Source organism: Peromyscus maniculatus, chromosome 4 (assembly GCF_049852395.1).
Source record: "Peromyscus maniculatus bairdii isolate BWxNUB_F1_BW_parent chromosome 4, HU_Pman_BW_mat_3.1, whole genome shotgun sequence".
Lineage (NCBI taxonomy): Eukaryota > Metazoa > Chordata > Mammalia > Rodentia > Cricetidae > Peromyscus > Peromyscus maniculatus.
This window is the reverse complement of record NC_134855.1, coordinates 9,904,197-9,925,452: the sequence shown is the minus strand read 5'-3', so window position 1 is coordinate 9,925,452 and position 21,256 is coordinate 9,904,197. Positions and strand designations below refer to the sequence as shown.

Sequence of the window (21,256 nt, the reverse complement as noted above, 5' to 3'; positions counted from 1 at the left end):
CTGCCTTGGCAGGAATGCCTGTCCGCCAGGCTGGTAGCCAGAGGCCTTGCAGGACTGAGTGAGCACAGGCTGGCCCGAAGCAGATAGTTTCCTTTCCTGGCAGGTTATGCCAAGGTACACAGCCACACTCTCTGGGTGAGGGTACACGGGAGGTCACGTGTTCCTCACGTGGTGGGAAGCTGGGTGAAGTACTGGGGGAGGGGGTAGAATCTTGACAGGTATGACTGCTGGCTAGTAGTGACCCCAGGAAAAGGAATGTATCTTGGACTTTAAATTATTTTTTGTTTTTGATTTTTCGAGACAGGGTTTCTCTCTGTAGCTTTGGAGCCTGTCCTGGAACTCACTCTGTAGACCAGGCTGGCCTTGAACTCACAGAGATCTGCCTGCCTCTGCCTCCTGAGTGCTGGGATTAAAGGCGTGCACCACCAATGCCCAGCTTGGACTTCAAATTTTTGTCACAGTGTTAAGTTACAGTGAGCTCTGCCTGAACCGGGGCCTAGTCAGAGCCCAAGGCCTCACCCGGTACAGTTCCTTTGCATCCCGACTGCTGTAGGTCAGCTGATGGGTGTGTGAAGCTGGGCTGAGTTGAGCTTCAGGACCTTCTCGGACCTCTCCTGGCCTGAAGATGACTAATGGACCCTTGGGAGCCTGCTATTTAGTAGTATGGTGACATCAGCTCCTCTGAGCAGGTTTCGTGTGAAAACTGGTACATGCCACAGGCCCTGCCAGGTGACCACAGGTTGGTCAGGCCATGAAGCACTTCCTTCACAGATGTGAGAGCCCCCCATTCCAAGCACATGTGTACCCAGGGACTTGGGCAGGTGTCAGGGTTGGGGACAGTGCACTGCTTCCCTAGCCCACCTCCAGCAAGCACTTGCTTCTCTGAGGACAGGGCCCTGCTTGCTTAGCCCCCCTGTTGAATTCAGTGCAGCCCTCCGAGCTGCAGCCCCCCCCCCCCACTGTGCATGGACTGGGAAAGCCGGGATAGTGGGAGGGTGCTGTACAAACAGACCCACTGGGGTCGGGCACCATCCCTGGCTCAGCACCAAGGTGGGGGCTGGTCCTCAGCTCTGAGCCCTGCTTGAGGACTTCTCTTGGCTTCCCCGGGAGCACATAGCAAAAGCATCGGCTATTTGGACAGCAGCTCTCGGGACCAGCCAGAGGATGGCCATGCCGGGCATCTGTCCTCTACCTGCCCCAGTTGAAACTGTCTTCACCAGCACTTCTTGCCTTTATTGATCACCTGGAATAGTCACATTATGGAACCATGGATGTAGTTCTGGATGGAGTCAAGCTGAACGGAAGCAAGAAGGCTGGGGCAAGTCACCAGAAAGAGCGTGGCAGCTGGGAGATGGCACCTTGAGCTGGAGTGATGGAGGCGAGGCCTCCAGTGTCCCTTTGGCTACAAAGACTTGACCCTCAGCCTCAGGAAGGCTGAGAGCCACTCAGCGCTAGATAATCCTGACTCCTGGTCCTTGGGCGTTTATGGATGAAGACAGATTTCAGATGGGCTGTGGAGACGGTAGCTACTGGTCAGGGCTGAGGAAAGGAACTCTTCACGGCTCCTGCTGTGAGGAGGGATGGGCTAGACTGGTTCCCTTCCCTGGGACTCATGTTGGTGGATGACATGTTGAGGACCTAGGCCTTAGTCTTGTTCAGCCTCTGAACTCAACTCTGGCACTTGGACTATGGCAGGTGCTGAGGACAGGACCTGAAAGGCACTTGGCTTGGACCTTGGGGCCCTGCTAGAGACTTTGCCTGGCTCAGTGAAATTGGAGGGCACAGGAGCCAAGGAACTGAGCCATGGCAGGTGTCCATCCCAAAGAGGGCTTGGCTGTGGTGCTGGCAGGCCTTGGCCTGGGCTCAGAGCTTGGCCCTGGGGTGGTTCTGCAGCAGAGTGCGCATGTCCAGCAGAGCTTTCTCCAAGTAGTGAGACATGCGTGCGGCATTGGTCTCAGCACAGCTGTTGTAGGCCGACACGGAGAAGTTGATGTGGGCCTCCATGGGGTTGTAGCAGACGCCATAACCATCTGGGACCACCGGTCCGAAGCACATGACGCAGTCTGTCTTGGCAGGCACCTGGGGACAGCAGGTTCAAAGCGGTCACCCCCAGGCCTGCGGTGGCCCTCCTGCCCCTTGGTCGTACCAGCCTGCCTCTCTGCATGCACTCCTCCCTGTGCCCTTTCCCTTTCTCCGTGGGTGGGGTGAGCCTTCCTTCACGTTCCTGGAGGAGCGTGGTGCTCCCTCTGCACTCCTCCCTGTGCCCTCCCCTTTCTCCGTGGGTGGGGTGAGCCTTCCTTCACGTTCCTGGAGGAGCGTGGTGCTCCCTCTGCACTCCTCCCTGTGCCCTCCCCTTTCTCCGTGGGTGGGGTGAGCCTTCCTTCACATTCCTGGAGGGAGTGGTGCTCCCTCTGCACTCCTCCCTGTGCCCTTCCCCTTTCTCCGTGGGTGGGGTGAGCCTTCCTTCACGTTCCTGGAGGAGCGTGGTGCTCCTTCTGCACTCCTCTGGCCCCTAGCACCGCCCTGGGGCCATCGCTGCCTGTGCTCCATAGACACTGGCAGCTTCCTAGGACTATGGCTTGTCCCCAGCTGCGCCCCAGCACCCGGCGCACGTTAGTTGGTCCTGATCAGGCAGTCATTTACAAACGGCGACGGAAGAGTGGACGAGTCTCCTAAGAGGCCTAAGCCTTCCCATGCTTGTCACGGCAGTGTCTACCCTGAGCTCCTGCTTGGGAACTAACTCAGGTGCTTTGGCAGTGAGCCTGTGGTGACCTGTGTGGGCCACACTACCCCTAAGGTCCAGCTGCCAGTGGGTTCTAAAGATTATGTATATTTTATATATGTGTATGCCTGAGTGTAGGTATATGTGTCACGTGTATGTGTTTGCCCACAGAGGCCAGAAGAAGACATCAGATCACCCAGAACCAAAGTTATAAGTGGTTGTAAACAACCTGACGAGGGTGCTGGGAACTGAACCTGAGTCGTCTGGAAGAGCAGCCAGTGTTCTTAGCCATCTCTCCAGCCCCTCCCTGCCAGTGGGTGCTAATCCCCCTCCCCAGGGCACCTGAGGCAGTGGCCTACCTGGCTGGTAGAAAGGTTGAAGTGCATAGCAATGGCATAAGAGGTGTCCATGAAGATGTCGGGCATGCTCACCAGGTCCTCAATGGCTTGCAGCTTCAGTCCCAGCAGGTGCCGGTCAAAGCCCTCCCCTCGGATGGCCTGTGGGTGGGGAAGTGTAAGGGCAGGTGCTGCAGGTCACAGCCCCGCTCCCTCGGGTCTGTGGCGGTGCTGCCCCTTCCAGCCCCTGGTCTCTCAGAACCACGAGGCCCAGGTGTCCAGGCAGAGGAGTCCTCACCTCCAGATGGGGAAACCAGGGCCAGAGAGGAGCAGACAACTGCCCAGGGCGGCAGAACAGTGAAGGATGTAAAACATAAGCTCTCACCAAGTGGTGGCGGCGCACGCCTTTAGTCTCAGCACTTGGGAGGCAGAGGCAGGTGGTTCTGTGAGTTCGAGGCCAGCCTGGTCTACAGAGCAAGTTCCAGGACAGCCAGGGCTACACAGAGAAACCATCTCGAAAACCAAACAAAAACCCAACAAAACATGAGCTCTGGTAATGAGTAGTGCAGTGAGGGCTAGACAGTGTTTGCATGTAAGATGAGCTGCATCTACCATGTAACAAGGCCAGGGCCTGCACAGGCCGTGGAATAGGCCGTCTACATGTTGGGTAATACGGAGGGAGCAGTGTGCCCTTCACATGACAGGCGGTATCTGTGCGTGCCTTGTAGCATGGGCACACTGTGCCTGCTGGTGCCCAGACCACCTCCTCCCTGGCTGTGGTGTTAGCTGCTGGAGAACAGGAGAGATGCCATCTGCCGGGCCATCAGGGAGAATGCACAACACCAGACCTGACGGCTAGTGCTCAATTTGATCACGGAACTGGGAGCAGGGCAGTGGCTAGGTTGACCCTGGCTTCACCAACTTCAAATGGTGACATTAATTAATTTTTAAATTTATTTTTATTTCGTGTGCATTAGTGTTTTATCTGCATGTATGTCTGTGTGAGGGTGTTGGACTCTGGAGTTGCAGACAGTTGTGAGCTGCCATGTGGGTGCTGGGAATTAAACCCAGGTCCTCTGGAAGAGCAGTCAGTGCTCTTAACCCCTGAGCCATCTCTTCAGCCTGACAATATTAATTTAAAATGGAGAGAGTCCCAGGGGCTCCAGAGCTCTGGGAAGAGGCAGTTCTTACCAGGAATGGAGGGGAAGATGGACAGGCAGGCAGGGGTGGTAATGGACAATAAGGAAGGAGGGTAGGGCTCACTTACCCGGTCAGTGTAGGCTCTGTGGGCCTGCACGGCCTTCCGAAGCAGCTCCACCTTCTCGTGCTCCTGGGTGGGTGGGGGACAGAGGAAGCTGAAGGGCTGTCTCTCCCACGTTAGCAGCTCACTCTGCACCCAGCACCACAGCAAGTACTGAACTCTTCATTCTCTAGAGCCCAGTATTGGCTGGGCTAAGAGTGGGCAGCTGGCTGGCTGGCTTCTCTTATGAATGGATGGATACATGGGTTTGCCTTGGCTGCCAGAAAGCTCAGAACTAAATTCATGGCTCCATCGTCTGTTATGTGCCCTTTGCCCAGTGTGGGGCTGAAATACCATGGAGGTGCAATCCATTTGCACAGAGAGAGAACAGGAAGGAAGATGACCCGGTGCAGCCTACCCACCCTGTCCCAGACCTCTCACCGGCACATTAGAGTCATCCATGCCTTTGACAAAGGCCAGTGAGTCCATGGAGGCTGAGCGGATAGTGTCAGTGCGGCCCAGGTGAAACATGCGCAGAGAAGCACTTTCATATGTGGCACATGAGTGTCCATAGATCCTGGATGGGAGGTAGGTCTTAGTATGTCCCCTCTCCACAGCAGGCTGCCTGCAACTCCCCTCCCCTCTTCCTCTGTGGGGCAGGTGGTCAGGCAGGGCGCACCTGTAGTATGCCAGCTGCAGGGCTAGCTGGATAAAGGCATCCGGGCTTAGCTTCTCTGACTTGGGGAAGTCCTTTCCAAAGTGATGGAATACCAGCATCACGATGTCCAGGTCCTGGATCATGCTGGGGTGGATGTGCAGGAGGCGCGGGTGAGAAGCAGGCACCTGGCAGGCAGCCTTGCGGCTGGCCCTCCCCTAACAAGACCCAGCGTGCACTCACATGCTGATGTTCTGCTTGGCTTTCTCGATGTCATTCTTGACTTCAGGGGTTATGTTGAACCGCAGCTTCTTGGGCATGGGCAAGGGCACCATAGGAGACCGCACAAGGTCAGGCTTTTTCCTGCATGGGAGAGGGGGATTCAGGATCATGGTGGTGTCACTGAAGCCCGACTGTCCCTGGGATTGAGGTGGAGAAGATGAGTTCCTGAAGCTAGGGGGTAGGAGGTTCACAGATCATAGGTTAGCTCTTGTGAAAACTGATTTCACTCTAGCTTTCAAGATGCCAGATGGAAGCCAGGTGTGCTGGCATACCTAGTGTCCCAGCTCAGAAGGCAGAGGCAGGTGGATCTCTGTGAGTTTGAGGCCAGCCTGGATCATAAGTGAGTTCCAGGACAACCATGCTACAGGAAGACCCTGTTTGAACAGGGTTTCTCTGCATAGCCCTGGCTGTCCTGGAACTTGCTCTGTAGACCAGGCTGGTCTCAAACTCACAGAGATCCACCTGCCTCTGCCTCCCAGGTGCTGGGATTAAAGGTGTGCGCCACCACACCTGGCGTGCTCTGCTCTTCTAGAGGTTCTGAGTTCAATTCCTAGCAATCACCTGGTGTCTCACAACCATCTATAATAGGATCCAATGTCCTTTTTTGGTGTGCGGGCATACATGCAGACAAAGCACCCATATACATAAAATATATAAACAAACCTTAAAAAAATATTCTAAAATGGGTGGTGGTGATGCACACCTTTAATCCTAGCACTCTGGAAGCAGAGGCAGGTAGATCTCTGAGTTTGAGACCAGCCTGGTTTATAGAGCAAGTTCCAGAATGGCCAGGGCTACACAGAGAAATCCTATCTTTTTTTTTTTTTTTTTTTTTTTCAGAGACAGGGTTTCTCTGTGTAGTTTTAGTGCTTGTCCTGGATCTTGCTCTGTAGACCAGGCTGGCCTCGAACTCACAGAGATCCACCTGTTCTGCTTCCCAAGTGCTGGAATTAAAGGCGTGCGCCACCACGGCCCGACTTGAGAAACCCTATCAAAAAACAAATAGGGGGGGGAGGCTGGAGAGATGGCTCAGTGGTTAAGAGCACTGGCTACTCTTCCAGAGGACCCAGGTTCAATTTCCAGTACCCACATGGCAGCTCACAACTGTCTGTAACTCCTGTTCTAGGGGATCTGATGCTCTCACACAGACATACATGCATATAAAACACCAATGTACATAAAATACAAATACATAGATTATATTTAAAAAAATCTTCTAAAAGACGAGATGGACAGACAGACTGGCCTGACTTGACTCTGTTGCAAATGAGAGTGATATACCTCCGTAGGCTAGGTCTGTCACCTGCATACCACCTGCCACCAGGAACTGGGGAATGAAGCTGAAACCATACTCACGTATACTCCATGACATGGTCCACAAGAGCGACAATGGGGGGCCCTTCTGCCGCTGCATGCTCATAGACCAGCCCACAGGATCCATCTTCTGCCACAATGAACTGTGGGTGAGAGAAGACCCGTCCTATGAGCCCTAGCTCCTGGAGGGTGGCTCTCACAGGGAGGGTCCCTGAAGCCATCGCCAGTCCCTGTGCTGACCCACTCAGCGTATTTGGAAGCAGGTCCTCAGAAGCCCCGCCCCGCCAGCCATTCTGCTGTACGGTGTTATGAGCACAGCGGAAGTCACACCCAGACTGCACCACTCTGACTGACCCAGACTGGCTCTGACACGCTCAAGGGTTATGCTGGGGGTGACAGTGGCATGCAGGCCTGGTAATGACAGGCTGGTTGCCTGGTAATTACAGCAGCGTCCAGCCTCCTTTACAAGCAGGAGGCTGGGCCGAAGGAGGGAGGAAAGTCTAGGGCCTGAGTGACCAAGCTTCGGGCGGTGGCCCTCCAGTCCACACTTGCCTGCAGCGTCTTGTCGAACCAGCGGTTGCCACTGTTGAGCTTGCTGCCACCGCCATGGAGCATCTGGCCGGCGACATGGCTGCGGTAGACATCGTCTGAGACTCTGGGCACTGGCTTGTCCAGGCACACGGTGAAGATGCTCTTCTGGATGGAGCTCACCGACTCCCGGTTTACTTTGTCTGTGGGGTTGGGGTAGACAGAAGGAGCCTCAGAGCCTGCTGCCTCCTGCCCTGAGCTCTTCTGCCTCCTACCCCTCTGGCCACCTTTGGGGCCATGCTTGGAGTTCAGATGTATGCTCAGAGCTTTGCTCTCAACAAAGCTCTACAGGTATCCCCCCATACTTCAAAGGGCAGGGCCCAATACCTGGCACACTACAGACACAGAAAAACAGAAGCCCAGGGTCCCATGGACAGCTGGTGTGACAGTCAGGGATCTAATACCAGCAATCTCTGACAGTGTCCATGGCCAGTATGGGATTTGATGGGAGTGGTTCTGGGAGCAGAGAGAGTATGGAGAAGGGCCCTTCAGCCAGAACACTTGTCTGAATCCAACTTGCTACTTCACAGGAAGAAGCTACCCTCACCAACCTGAGCCTTGGTATTCTCATCTCTAAAATGGGCCAGTACACCTGCTCCAAATTGAGAGGGTCAATGAAACAGTGGCTGCCAAGGCTCATGTTGGATCTGTCTGGCGTGTAAGGGAGCCCTTGCCCTGGAGGCACCTTTGATGAGGGTGTTGTAGGCCTTGGCCCAGGTGTTGCGGTGGTTGGAGGTAAGGATGCCAACGGGCTCTTTGTTAGTTTGCAGTGACGAGTTCCAGATTTTCTCCAGTTGCACGAAGATCTGATCCGAGGTGAAGGGCGTCCCGTCGCTGTGGTACACATCCAGCTCGAAGAACTGAGAGAGGCCCAGACACAGAAGAGAAGGGCTGGGTGACCTCAGACCGAGAGTACCCACCAGCACCCCCACCCCCCACCCCACTGGCCTTGGCTGTGGCGGTCACAACCAGTGCAGCTCAGGGCCAGTGGAGGGGCTGGAGTTTCACTGGGGGGGCGGGCAGAGCAGGCAGTGGCGCTCACCTGGTAGTTGTGCACCACGGTTATGTGCATGGGCGGCTTCTTTGTCTTTAAGAAATTCACCACGGAGTCCTGCTTAAGGCCCGGCACACGGCAAGAGGACAGGATCTGATAGTACTGGTTCATGCACAGCGGCTTTCCCCCCAGGAACTCGACCGGCAGGGTCTCGCTGTGGGAGGACACAGGGAGGGGCTGCTGGGCAAGTGATCGGGAAGAGGCTGGGGTAGACAGACACCTGCAAGCTCTACTTGGAACTGGGTGAGGGGCCTTCTCTTTAGCATGAGCAGAGCCGTTGGGGTTGTAAGGAGGTCTTGAGGCCTGTACTTTCTAAGTATTGGGGCCCTGTTGATGAGTCTCCCACAGACTCCCTCCCTCTCCCTTTCTGAGCTTCAGGTTGCCACAGGCAACTGTGATCCATTTTGGCTGGAATGACAAGGTCACCAGGAGAGCCCTAGGAGCTGCAGCAGAAGACTTAAGTGTCCCCCCTCTCAATGATGACTGTCCTCAACCCTTTCCAAGGCTGGGCCAATAGGAATGAAAATGACGTGGGCCTGCTCAGTGCCCTGGCTGACACACTGGGCGGCTTTGGCATTAGGCAGGTGTGGGCAAGGCCATCAGGGTGGGAGTGGGGCTTCTCACTTGTCAATCATGGACTTGAAATCCAGCACACCCTCGATGAGTTTGGCAGCGAACCTAGAGGATGAAGCAGAGATGTGAAACTGGCCATCCAGTGGAGGACGCTGGGACAGGGATACGTGCTGAGTAGGGGGATGAGTCAAGGGTAGCTCCTATGGAATCAGTGCTCCCCACTCAGTGTACTGAGGCCTGAGGAGTTCAAGGTGGACCCACAGCAGTGGGAGGCCCTTCTGAGCTTCTCTTCTTCACCTCCAGTGGGAGGGCTGCACCTGTCTCTGAGAAGCGCTGGCGGGAGAGGACCTGGAAGGACCCCGGCGATGCTCAGCAGCAGCACACTATGGCTGGATAAAAGGCCAGCGGTGACTGACACCCACCAAGGCCTGAACCACGGTCTGAAGGGTCTCTATGTGGAGATTTGTTCCCTCGGTGAGATGGGTAGGGTCCCTCCAGGGTCCAAGTCTCCTGCTGCTGAGCACCCTTCTCTTCTGAGCCTAAGTTCCCAGACACTGCTGTCAACCCGTTCTGCCTCCTTGATTATTGGGCTAGGAAGAGGGGTTTCCTGGCTCACACCAACTATTCCCCAGTGCCTGAGGCCATCTCTGGTCCCAGTATGGGCTGGCTGGAGTTCCCGGCTGAGTCCCACTTATAACCAGAAGGCACTGGTCCCTTTATCATTGTGTGTGCATTGCGAGATGGAGCTCAGGATCTGATGCGTGCCAGGCCATCAGCCAATCACTGAGCCACACTTCTCTCTTGCTCCCCCTCCTGGCTTCTCTGTATTCTTGCCCTGGTCTCTTTAAGAGAAGCTGGTGGCAGTAGTGAGTGGCAGGCTCCTGGAGATCCCTGCTGCTAGTATTTTTATCTCTGGTAGGACTGGAACAGGGGCCAGGGCAGGTGACATGGCTGAATGTGGAAAAGGGGACTGTGTATAAAGGTCACTGTGTGGCTAGCTAAGAAAAGTGGGAGGGACTCATGGCAAGGTTGGAGGGTGAATGGTTCCAAAACCTCGGCACTGGAAACCTGGCCTCTTAACTTGAGCTGTGGCCAGGGAGAAGGTCCCTTCACCGTTCTGAGCTTCAGTTTCCCCGTCTGTAAGACGAGGCTGTGGTGGGAAAAGCACAGGGGTGAGGCCTTCCCAGTTTCCTAAGGAACAGACCGGAGGGCTCTGGCAATGCACAGGGCCCTGACCACTGGCCCCGCCCCGCCTTGGGCTAGTCTCAGACACTCACCGGAGCTGCCCCTGCAGATCCACGAAGTCCTGCTTGGGCAGCATCACTCCTGGGCTGGAGCAGATGACCACGGGCTGGCGGTACTGGAGATAGGCCGTCTTCAGCCACCACTCCGACAGCTGGGCAAGGAGCAGAGTTTGTCAGGAGTGGAGACGGTCCCGGTGCCCCTTCCTGCCCAGGACTACGGGCCTAGCTGACCCTGTGTCCTTCGGCCTCTGTGCAGGACAGTCTCCCAGCGAATGCTGAGGTCCACAGTACCCTTCCCTACCTCCTTCTACCCAGCATCTTCCCCTGAGCCTGAGCAAACAGCATTGCCAAACAGAGTGACCTGGGAGAAAAGACTGGAAGCAAACCTGGCCAGGGAATAAACGAGTGAGTAGCTTTTCTCTAGTTTCTTTCTGTGTGTATGTGTGTTGGGGAGGTTTGAACCCAGGACCTCACACACATGCTAATAATAAGCAATAATAATAAGTTTGGTCACTGAACTATACCCTTCCTTTATCTTTCAAATTTCCTGTCAATGATTATAATACACTAGTAAATAAAAATGCATCCCTCGATATGCAGAATAAAATAGAAGGAATGACATATAACAACAACAATAATAATAATGCCCAGCAAGTAGGTTTTCAACTATCTCTAGTTGGTAATTGTCCGAGGAGCCAGCAACCTGCATCAGGGCCACCCACAGGAACTGGTCCTTCTCAGTGGCCTTAGACTAGGAGATGGACACTGGCAATTGTCAGGGACCTCCCCGAGGGTAAGTTACTGTAGTAGTGAGAACATGTGCATGGGTTCTTTTTCTGCCCCAAGGATGGGGTCTCACAGGGGATCAACCATTGGCATGGTGTTAGCGACACCCTTTAGCCTTCAGTGCTGATTACAACTTACAGTAAGTTTAGAGTAGGTGTTTGTCCCCAACAACTTCTACCTAGCCCCCCTTCATTTTTTAATTTTTTTTTTTTTTTTGAGACAGAGGTCTCACCATGTACCCCTGGCTGGCCTAAAACTGTGCAGATTAGGCTGACCTTGAACTCACAGAGATCTGCACCTCTGTCTCCCATGTGCTAGGCATGTGCCACCATGCTACAGCAGATACAACGATCTTTTGGAGGTTGCTAAACCTCTCGAGACCTCGACCTCTCAGTGTGCTCCACGCCCACCCCAAAGAGCAGCGGGATGTATCTACCCAGCACACAGACTCTTTGTGGAGTGGCTGGCCGGTGGCATCAGGCCACTCGCCCTGGGCCCTTGGCAGGAGGGAAGGGAAGGTGACTTGCACAGGCTGGCTAACACATGACTGCCACCAGCTGACTCATAGCCAAGGACTGGACCCCTGAAGCATCCAGACCCTCTTGCGCATCTCAGGGTCTTCCTGAGAGCTACTCTGAGAATCTGGACCCTGGTCTGCCTCTCTGTAGAGTTCCCTCATCTGTAGGAAGGGGACAGACAGACAAGGGCTCCCTCTCAGCCAGGGGCCCTCACGTCGCAGGCAGGGACTGCAGGACCCCCTGGCTGCAGTCTAGAAGACAAGGAAGAAGGTGCCCTTGGTAGCAGCAGCAATGCTTCAAGGGCCCTGTGAGTGGAGAGTGGGTGGCCTAACCCTAGCTGGCTCAACAAAGTCAGAAAGCCACTCTACCCAGAATCCCTAAGGTCCTGACTTCAAGAGCCTAAGGCCCTGGCCTGCTACGACTCAGCAAGTGATCATCCCTAACTACTTCCTACTTCCTGCACGGGGCTCCAGACTCCACTGAGGCCCACCCATCCAGGTACTTCCCATTCCTATTCCAGTCAGCCCAGATCTGACTGAATCTGTGGGTCTGCCTCCACAGATTCAGTATCTACAGATCCCACCAGCTCAGGTGGAGAATTTGAAAAACAAAACTGTATCCATACTGAACACATAGGCCTTTTATTTTTATTTTATTATTATTATTATTTGTTAATTTTTTTTTGGTTTTTTGAGACAGGGTTTCTCTGTGTAGCTTTTGCGCCTTTCCTGGAGCTCACTTGGTAGCCCAGGCTGGCCTCGAACTCACAGAGATCCGCCTGGCTCTGCCTCCCGAGTGCTGGGATTAAAGGCGTGCACCACCACCGCCCGGCTTATTTTTTGATAATTATCACTTAAACTATACAGGATACTTATTAACCCAACATTTACGCTGTGTTGGATATTACATCATCTGGAAATGACTTAAGGTCTATGGGAGCAGGTATTTAGTGAGACAAAATACTGAACTACCTAAGGGACTTGAACATCTGTAGATATTGGTATCTGTGGGGTCATGGAACCAATGGATACTGAGGGTGACTGCTTTTCACCCAGTTCAGGCTGTCCCTATAGCCAGCTCCTTCCTTGGGCTTCATATTAGAACTTCTTCTCTCCCCAGGTGCTTTAACAGGGACTGTCCCACCCTCAGCCCCACTGTGTTAGCAAATGCCACCAGTCCTGGAGCTCATGACCCTGTCTCCCTGTGCCAGGCCCGGCCTTGAACATCCCCTCTAGGTGAAGGTGTGGGTCTCTTCATTGCCTCTGGCTCCTGCCCTGCTTTCTTCTTAGCAGCTGGGCTAAGGGTTTTTACAAATCTTTGTGTATAATGTGAATACAGAAATATGTACCATGTAACAGTGTAGCTGTGTTTTGCAAACTGAACTAATCTAAGTGATTAGACCCAGAACCGGGAGCATGTACAGCAGCCTCAGGCTCACACAAATCCCCTGCCTCAGGCTATCCCACCAAGGTCAAGTCTACATTCCTTCCCCTTGACTGCCCATCCTGCTCTGAACACACTCTGTCCCAAACAAAGCAGGCCATATCGTTGCTACCCTGGCCCTCAGACCCAATACCTTCCCGCCCTCCCTCTGACAGACACTGCCATCTATATCTGTGCCTCTTTCCCGCAGCCCTGGGAGCGGAACCCAGGCTCTCATACATGCTGGCTAAGTGCTGTAGCACAGAGCCACAACCCCAGCCAGCATGACCTTTAAAAAACTCCATGTAATTTCTCTGCTTACCATGACTTCACCTACTGCTTTACAGTCCCGTTTCCGCCCTTCTCCCTCTACCCTCAAGACTGAATATCAGCTGAGAGGCTACAACCAGGGCCTTCGCGCCCACCCTGCTCTTGTTGAAGGTAATTACTCAGAGAAACCCTGTCAAGCAAACAAACAGGAGTGCCGGAGCGACTGGAAGAGGAGACTATGGGCATGCAGCCAGCAACAAGCAACCTGAAGGATGCTCCGGAGGACCCAGGCCCGGGGACCATCAAGACACCGCCATCTCACTTACCCAGTTCTCCATTTTCTTGGCCCTGCGCTCCAGTCCCTTCTGCAGGCGCTCCCCTACACCCCCTGAGCTCTGAAATTCGTCCACCAGTTGCTTGGTGTGGGCCCACTCTTCCTCACTCACGATGGGCTGCAGTGCCTTGAGGTAATGGTCCAGGGATTGCTGGAGTGGGGGCACGGGCAGCCTCGGCAATGCATCCTGGTGGGCCTTGAAGCGACCAGAAACCTTCATCAGGGAGGAGGGCTTGAGGAGGCCCAGGGGCTTCACCTGAGGGAGGCAGAACAGCTTATTCATTCTCTCAGACTAAGCACAGCTCTCTCCAAACTGCAGTCCTGGGCGCTTATATGCCATCCCCAGGGGCAAAGACAGTCTAATGGGTGGTACCTGCTCTGGATGCCCAGCCCTTCAGGTTTAGGAGTCCCGCCTCTTAGGAGCCTAGAGGTGCTAGGAAAGGGCGGGGGTGGGGTGGGGTGGGGTGGGGTGGGGTGGGGTCGGGTGGGGCAGGGATGAACTACACTGTAAGGGGGCCTTATGCCTGTCAGGATGCACGAGACCCATCATCCTTCTTGCCCTGGGCAGAAAAGTCAGCCAGCAGAGAGGTGGCAGCCAGCTCTCTAAGCTGAGGTCCCCAACTTCCTTTCCCTCCACCCTTTCCATTTGAGAAATAGGAAGGACTTGGAAACGGGAGAACCAGACAGGGACAGCACCTCTGGGCTTTCTCTTCAATGTGCGGTGATGGTAAGGGTGTGGGGCAATGCTGCAGCAAGAGCTGAGTAGCCTGGCATGGAGGGAGAGGTAACAGAGAGAGAGGTGGAGAGTCCAGGAGACTCGGAAGTGGCAGAAAGCGAGGTAGGAAGGTCCCAGGCTGCTGGCACAGTGGCAGGCAAGTGGCAGAAGCTCCATTCCATACCTTCTCTCTCTGCTGCTCGTCCTCCATGGCAGGACTGAGGATGTGAGCCCTGTCTGTCTGCCTTGGCTGGATCTCTAAGCCTAACTGTGCTACCAATTGGACGAGCAGAAACTACCAAGAGGCAGCCACCTGCCTGGGCTGGAAAGAGAAGACAAGATCCACAATTCAGGGCTGAGGGAGCAGCGAGGCAGTAGCCACTGACGGACGGGGTGGCATCTAAGGCTGTAGCCGTGGTGGCTACAGGATTGCAGCAGCTACCCTCCACTTCTCCCGACCTTCCAGAGGAGGAGGGGTAGGGCAGCTGAGTGGGCTGGGAGTAGGCACCGGAGTAGGAGGAAGCCTGGAACTTTCTCCTTTCTTCTTTGGATGGGCCCAGAGCCAGGGAGGCAAGCCAAGAGGTATTAAAAAATCCACCTGTCAAGATCTTCAGTGATCTTTTTGATGTGGGAAAACTTGGCTGGAGGGTGCACTGGTTGTTAACCCGTGGCCCTGAAATCGGTCCCGTTTGGGACTGTGCAAGACAGGAGACGGTGGAAAGGGGCCACTAGTGGACAGTGACTGCTACAAACCGTGCCCACCTTTTTCCCTTCTAGACCTGAGGGCTTTGGGTGGTCACCCCTCTAACAAAATCTGTTTTTTTGTTTGTTTGTTTGTTTTTCTGAACTCTAGATCATTCAGGTTGGGATCAAGAGTTTGTGGGTAGGGGTATGGGGTGTGTGTTGCGGGGGAGACAGGAGTACTTTGGGTGTGAACAATAAACCAAAGGACCCTAGTCTGGGGATTGGGCTAAATTGATTAGCAGAGCCATGGGATCTGAGTTCTCCTGTGTCAGTTTCCCTGGCATTAAAGTGATTGTGCCAGTATGGTTGGTGGTCCCAGAGGACGACGATGTAAAAGCAGTCTGGTGGACGGCGTACAGCTTTTGAAAAGGGGGAGGCAGGTCTCAGGTGCTGCTGGCACTCTTAGAAGAGTCAGTCTGAGCTGACAAGGTACCCTTAGCTGCCAACCCAGTGTTGGAGGAGGCACAGTTCACAGCTGTACAGCTCGCTTGAATCAGAGAGGAAGGAGCATTGGTTGAGAATGGCAAGGACCTTCCTGCCACCTCCTGCCTGTTCTGGGGACTTCCAGGACAAGCCTCCACCTGAGGTTCTTGGTCACATACAGTGGGGGAGGGTGAGCACCTGATGAACTCAAGGAGAATGACCAACTGGGTAGGCTTGGAGAAGTGACTCTGGTCGGGACAAGGGCAACTGGGCCTGAGGCTGAGCCCTAGCCAGGAGCTCCTGACAGGTGTCTGGGTTAGAATAACAGAGTATGACGGAGAAGCGGGGTGTAGAGGTGAGAGAGACTTGAACCTAGATTTCCCAGCGTTTTCCTGGGTCGTTGACAAGGAGCACCACAGGTCTCGGGTTCAATCCCGCCCTTCATCTGGTCGGTCTACTCTGCCCACCTTGCGGATCGCACCCTAGCAGCCAGTGTGGGATTCCGAACCGCCGTCTCCCTGCAGCCCGCGGCCCTCGGCCCGCCTACCTTAGCCTGTCCCGAACCCTCCGGGCCGTACTCACCACGGTCCTGGCAGCAAAGGCTAACATCGTCCCAGTCTGTCTGCGGACACCCGGTCCGCTCCGCCCCTCGCGCTGGGCAAAGTCTGCACCCTTGTGGGGTCAGTGGGTTCCCCTCTGGGGCTCTGGGTTCAAGGTCACCAAGTCGCTGCCGCCAGCCAGGAGAGGCGGCCCCGCGCCCACCGGGCCGGGCGGGCGGCCGGTGGAGCAGGACTCACGGGGCGGAGCCTCGGCGGGCCGCAGTTCCAAGCCGCTAGGCGCGAGCCGGGGGCTGGCCCGGGCCGGGACGTGGCCACAGGGGGAGGGGCCTGCGGCGACCGGTCTCCGGCTCGGCCGTTAGAAGCCAGGCGCCGGGCTTCCGCCACGGGTCACAGCGGGGGCCACGGTCCCGCTCGCGCCCTCCGCCGCCGAGCGCCGCCGGAGCTGCCGAGGCGGCTGTGTGCGTCCATCCAGGCCGACGGGTGTCCTTGAACGTCACTGCTGGAGTCGCAGGGAAACATAACTCTGTCGACAGAGGGCTGTCTCAGACGCTCTGGGCCAGGCTCAGTGCCGCACACAGATGACAGGTGGCCTTGCCCCACACAAATATGGCCGCCGCACCCTCCCCACGGAACCGGGCGCCCCGCACAAACATGGCCGCCGCGCCTGCAGTTGGCCCGCGGGCGGCGGCCGTTAGTGCGCATGCTCGCGGCGCCCCGCACCAAAATGGCCGCTGCGTGCGTCCGTCCGCCCGGCGGCCCCGAGACGGCAGTTGCTGGGCATGCTCCCTGCGTGCCCCGCACTGGCATGGCCGCCGCCTTCACCAGAGTGACTCTAACTCTCGGCTTCCGGTCGTAGCCGGCCGGCGCTCATTTCTCTTCGGGAGGCTTAGGGGAGCCGGGGAAAGGTGCGCCGCGGACGGTGAGAGGGAACTGCGAGCGTCCGCGCCGGCTGCTCACCGGGAAGATGGCTGAGGGCGAGCGGCAGCCGCCGCCAGGTAGGGCGGTTGGAGGCCCCGGCGTGCGGGTAGCAAAGGGGTGTGGCCGGGGGTCCCAGGGCTGGGGGAGATGGAGAGGCGAAGCCGACGGCCTCGGAGGAGTTGGAGGCCAGACCCGGGGCAGCGGGCGGCTGGCGGGGAGGGCGGCCGCACTGGGGAGCCCGGGGCTGTCCGAGGGCCGGGCGGGCAGAGCGGTGGGGAAGGGCAGAGCGTGCTTAGGTAAAGCAGAGTCGCCCGCGGTCGGGGGCGACAGGGATGTAGGAGGCTGCTCGGGTGGCCTGGGCCTCGCTCACACACACACACACACACGCCAGCGTCCTCCATGCCCTGCCCACCCTGCATCGTCGCCCGCCCGCCCTCTCGCCCTCCCTCCTGCAGGCCCGGCTCTGGGGTTTCAGTATCTATAGAGTTGAGAGAAACTACCTGGGGTGTCTAAACCACTAATTTAAACAAGCTGTTGGTGCAAGATGAGAGGGTTGGTGGCATCACCGTCTGTAACTTTTATTTACACTGTGGCCTCATTATAGTTCATCTCAAGTAACTAGGGCAGAGGTACAGGCCGGTTCTTCCAGAAGAGACCCCCCTTCCTGGAGAAGAAAGCCGTTTGCTGACTCCATGGAGTTAAGAAGGTCCGGAAAATTCTTACAGAGAATGGATAGTTTGGCAAAAACACGGCTCGTGTTTTGAAAGTGTTTGATGATCCTTCTGCCACACTTCGTATTTCGTGGCCCCAAAGAGAGTCTCACTCAGTAGGGAGAAATTTTGAAAACCAAAAGAGGCACCATTTCTGTGCCCCGCTAACGTAGATGAGCACAGTGGAATTCAAAACCAGACATTTATTTTAAATTATTCCCAAACCTCCATGAATGTGTTCTAATCAATTCTGACTGACTCCTTTTGAAATGAGTGTCCCTGAAAATGAGTAGGGAGGAGATGTTGGGGATCAGAACCTGTGCACTAAAACAAGCAAACAACAAAACCTCAAGGAGGTGATCTGTGACTTCTGGAAAGACTCAGGACCTTGGAGGTAGCTCCTTTGAAGTCTGAAATAGTATTGATGTATTTGAAGGCAAGGTCTCACTATTTGTATAGCTTTGACTGTCTTGGAACTCACCATGTAGAACAGACTGGCCTCAAATTTACAAAGATCCGCCTACTTCTGCCTCTGAGTGCTGGGATTACAGGTGTATGCCACCATGCTCAGAGGAGTTATTTATTTTTTAAAATTAATTTTTATCAGTTTTGACTTATGTTTTAGGAGTAAAACAGATTTGAGTTCATAATGTGGACAGTCAGATGTGAGCAGAGTGTGAGGTGTGACAGGTACACAGGGGATACAAACATGTTACCTCCAAATTGGAGGTGATAACCAGCACACTCTTGGAGTGTTTGGTGGGTATTTTTGTTTCTGGGTTGGTTTTTTTTGTTTTTGTTTTTTGTTTTTTGAGACAGGGTATCACTGTGTGTCTTCAAATCCTCTAACACTTTCATTTCCTCGTGACTTCTCCAGGCAGAAGTTCTGTGCTCTGCACATGCCATACACACAGAACTGTTCTAGGACTAGAACTCACTGTAGACCAGACTGGAACAGAACTCACCTGCCTCTGCCTTCTGAGTGCTGGGATTAAAGGCTGCACTACTATATCCAGCATGTGCTTTTTATACAAGGTCACTGGCCCTGGCTGCCCTGGAAATCATCTTATAGACAGGAATGACCTGATCTTGTCTCCCCCCAAGAGCTGGGATTACAGGTGTGGGCCACCATGCTCAGCTGTTATGAGGCAGGGTTTCGCTATGTGGCTGAGGCTGGCTAGACTTGGGGGTCCTGTTGCCTCCAGCCACTGAGGGCTGGGACTGTAGTGATGTGTTACTGCACCTGGGCTACTTTTGGGGTTTTTCAAGGAACGTCTGTAAAACTTTTCATGTTTTGATCTTAGCTGTCAATACAGGTGACCCAGTGTCTGCGTCCTTTACCAGACAACCTGGGACTGGAGAGGCTGGGGCTGTGCTCTCTTGTCGTCTTGTCTCGGAAGCCTTCTTAGTCTTTGCTTGTTTGGTTGGTTTTGATTTGGGGTTGTGTATTCTGTCGACTGTGTTTCTTCAGGGACTTACTGCTTTGCTTCACATAAGGCGGCCTCTGCTCTTGGGGATGTCGCCAGCTCTGGAGGCCTTCTTCTCTGTGAAATAGTATCTGGAGGGGGCACAGTTTGTTGCAGGGAATAGGTCTCTTTCATTTGCAGGTTGGTTATTTGGAATGTGGAAGACATTTCCCACATAAAATGTGTCCCTATAAACCGGTTGGCTCACCGGGCTGGCTTCAAAGCTTTTTATTTAGCATCTTACTTCCAGTAGCAATTTCCTAGTAGGAAGGGCCTGCGGTGGGGCTCTGGGAACAGTGTATGTGTGGGATCAGAAGTAGGGGCGGAGGGAGCTTCTGGACTCTGCGCGACCTTTCCCTTCCTCACTCTGCTTTCCTTCTGAGTTCTGCTAAGTCTGGGAAGCTTATCTTGCTCTTATCTCATTTTCTGACTTTCTCCTTAGGTCTCCAAGTCCCCTGGCACTTTAGTTCCCTCATACCTTCTCCAGGCGGGCTCTGGTCCCTGCACAAGCCACACAGGACTGTTGTAGGCCTTTGTCAGCGTGCAGTGTTGACTGGGTCTGAGAGGAAGACAGCAGGGAAGGTTTGTGTCATCTGGAGTCTCGTCCCCTTTCTCCTTCCTGAGACTTCCAATTGCAGACTCAGGCTTGAGCTCGCTCTCCGAAACCCGTGGCAGGTGTGTTTGGAATTCAGTTTCTCGTGTTGAAGGAGGTACACTCCTAACCAAGCAGAATCATTTCAGCAGTACATTAATGCCTTCACTAAGCAGGATACACAAAGCCTATGGATGTCTACATATTAGTCTATAAATATAAATTAACATGATTAATATAATAAAATATCTTTTAAAAAATCAAAATAATAAAGACAATTTTAAAAAAAGCACCGCCCAGCCACAATTTTTATTTTTAAAATTTCTGTGGGTCTTGATTTCCTTTTCTTTCTTTTTCCTTTTTTCTTTCCTTCTCCTTCTTTTTTTTGAAACAGACCCCGGCTGCCCTAGAACGTACTGTTTCACCCAGACAGGCTTCCCACCTGATGATTATCCCCTCCTCCCAAATCTTGAGACTGTAGGCAAGTGCAGGGGTTACAGGTGTCTGCCACTGTGCCTGGCTTGGTTTGATTTTTTTAAGTGTCTTGTCCAGTTAGGGATCAGGGAGAGAGTGGTTGGTTACTAGAGAACCAGTCACTTTGTGTGTGTGTGTGTGTGTATACATCTGTGTACAGGTATGTATAGAAGCAGAGGCCAGAGGTGGTTATTGGATGGTGTCCTCCTATTTTTGAGACAGGGTCTCTCACTGAACCAGGAACTATGGACTCAGCTAGGCTCTGGCCAGTGAGCTCCAGTGAGCTCCAGTGAGCTCCAGGGGTCCACCCGAATGCTTCCTCAACACTAGAACTGTACACGTGTGTCACGTGCCAGGCTTTCATGTGTGTGCTAGGGTCTGAACTCAGGTGCTCGTTCTTTTGTGGCAGGCACTTGACCTGCTGGCCTGCTCTGTTTTTCACTCCTTATGAAATGAAAGACTCGAAGCTGGTGGGTTTGGTTTGGACTCAAAGACTGGAGTCTTGCTTTAAAAATGAGAGAGAGGTGGGTAGTGGTGGTGCACGCCTGTAAACCAACACTCAGGAGGCAGAGGCAGGTGGAGCTCTTGAGTTTGAGGCCAGCCTGGTCTACAGAGTGAGTTCCAGGACAGCCAGGGCTACACAGAGAAACCTTGTCTTGAAAAACAAACAAAAAGGGAAGAAGAGAGAGAGAGGTCTGGGTGTGGAGTCCCGCTCCTTGACTCTAGCACTGAGAAACAGAGAGAGAGCTCTCTTGAGTTTAAGTCAGGCTGATCTACTTAGTGAGGTCTAGGCCAGCCAGGGCTACATAGAGAGAAGAGAACCTGCTTCCAAAAAGGGAGGAGGGGTTGGAGGGAGAAATTATTTACCTGTTTACCCTTTCATTTTCTTTGTCAAGATTCTTCTGAGGACACCCCTCCAGCTACTCAGAACTTTATCATTCCAAAAAAGGAGATCCACACAGTTCCAGATATGGGCAAATGGAAGCGCTCTCAGGTACGAGTGGTACCCACATGTGAGGGTTGGAGCGGGGGTGAGAACTTGAGACTGTCCAGGCAGGGTAGGTTTCTATGTCCCTTGACTTTCCTGCTCTTGGAACCTGAGCTGTCAGTGCTTAGGAGGGAGGTGAGAAGGTAGCTGTCTCCCTCCCTCCCAGTCAGTGCACAGAGGTGCTTTGTCAGGAAGGTCTGGCTGGGGCCCTGCTAAGTCTGGAGTGTCCCATTCTGGTTAAAGCGTTCATTGCTCCTTTAGTGGTGTACTGGATGAGCATGGATCTCCTGATTCTTGCTTGCAAGAACCTACATATGTAGGAGCCAGTG

At 54.2% G+C, this 21,256-nt stretch overlaps 2 protein-coding genes across 4 annotated transcripts in view; one reads left to right on the top strand and one right to left on the bottom strand.

The window, feature by feature from the left end:
• Positions 1-1,212: 1,212 nt before the first annotated feature.
• Positions 1,213-16,050, bottom strand: Crat (carnitine O-acetyltransferase). 2 transcript variants are annotated; one of them, XM_076568992.1, is made up of 15 exons: positions 15,802-16,050; positions 14,237-14,374; positions 13,330-13,593; positions 10,041-10,159; positions 8,815-8,868; positions 8,179-8,344; positions 7,822-7,996; positions 7,101-7,279; positions 6,591-6,691; positions 5,196-5,315; positions 4,977-5,099; positions 4,739-4,874; positions 4,325-4,387; positions 3,082-3,219; positions 1,213-2,079 (listed from the first exon to the last, which is right to left on the bottom strand). In XM_076568992.1, exons 2-15 carry the CDS (start codon positions 14,261-14,263, stop codon positions 1,864-1,866), a joined length of 1,881 nt encoding a protein of 626 aa, XP_076425107.1. In that variant the 5' UTR covers positions 14,264-14,374; positions 15,802-16,050; the 3' UTR covers positions 1,213-1,863. The 2 variants fall into 2 exon arrangements, with proteins under 2 accessions (XP_076425107.1, XP_076425108.1); XM_076568993.1 differs by having other exon boundaries at positions 13,330-13,533; positions 15,802-15,939.
• A 115-nt stretch (positions 16,051-16,165) lies between these two features.
• Positions 16,166-21,256, top strand: part of Ptpa (protein phosphatase 2 phosphatase activator) — a 29,575-nt gene continuing 24,484 nt past the window's right edge. Inside the window, exons 1-2 of one of the 2 annotated variants that reach the window (XM_006983425.4) lie at positions 16,166-16,774; positions 20,836-20,933. In XM_006983425.4, coding sequence (XP_006983487.1) covers positions 16,744-16,774; positions 20,836-20,933 — 129 coding nt within the window. In that variant the 5' untranslated portion in view covers positions 16,166-16,743. The remainder of the gene's footprint in view (positions 16,775-20,835; positions 20,934-21,256) is intronic. The other variant, XM_042274959.2, reaches the window with a different exon arrangement.

What these genes read in the sequence shown, in the direction of transcription:
- Crat (XM_076568992.1), bottom strand. Translation starts at nt 14,263, where the DNA reads ATGGAGGACGAGCAGCAGAGAGAGAAG. An exon ending in GACCATGTCATGGAGTATAC is followed by an intron (nt 5,316 to 6,590) that starts GTGAGTATGGTT and finishes TCTCCCATGCAG; the next exon opens with GAAAAAGCCTGACCTTGTGC. An exon ending in ACAGAGCCTACACTGACCGG is followed by an intron (nt 3,220 to 4,324) that starts GTAAGTGAGCCC and finishes CCCCACCCACAG; the next exon opens with GCCATCCGAGGGGAGGGCTT.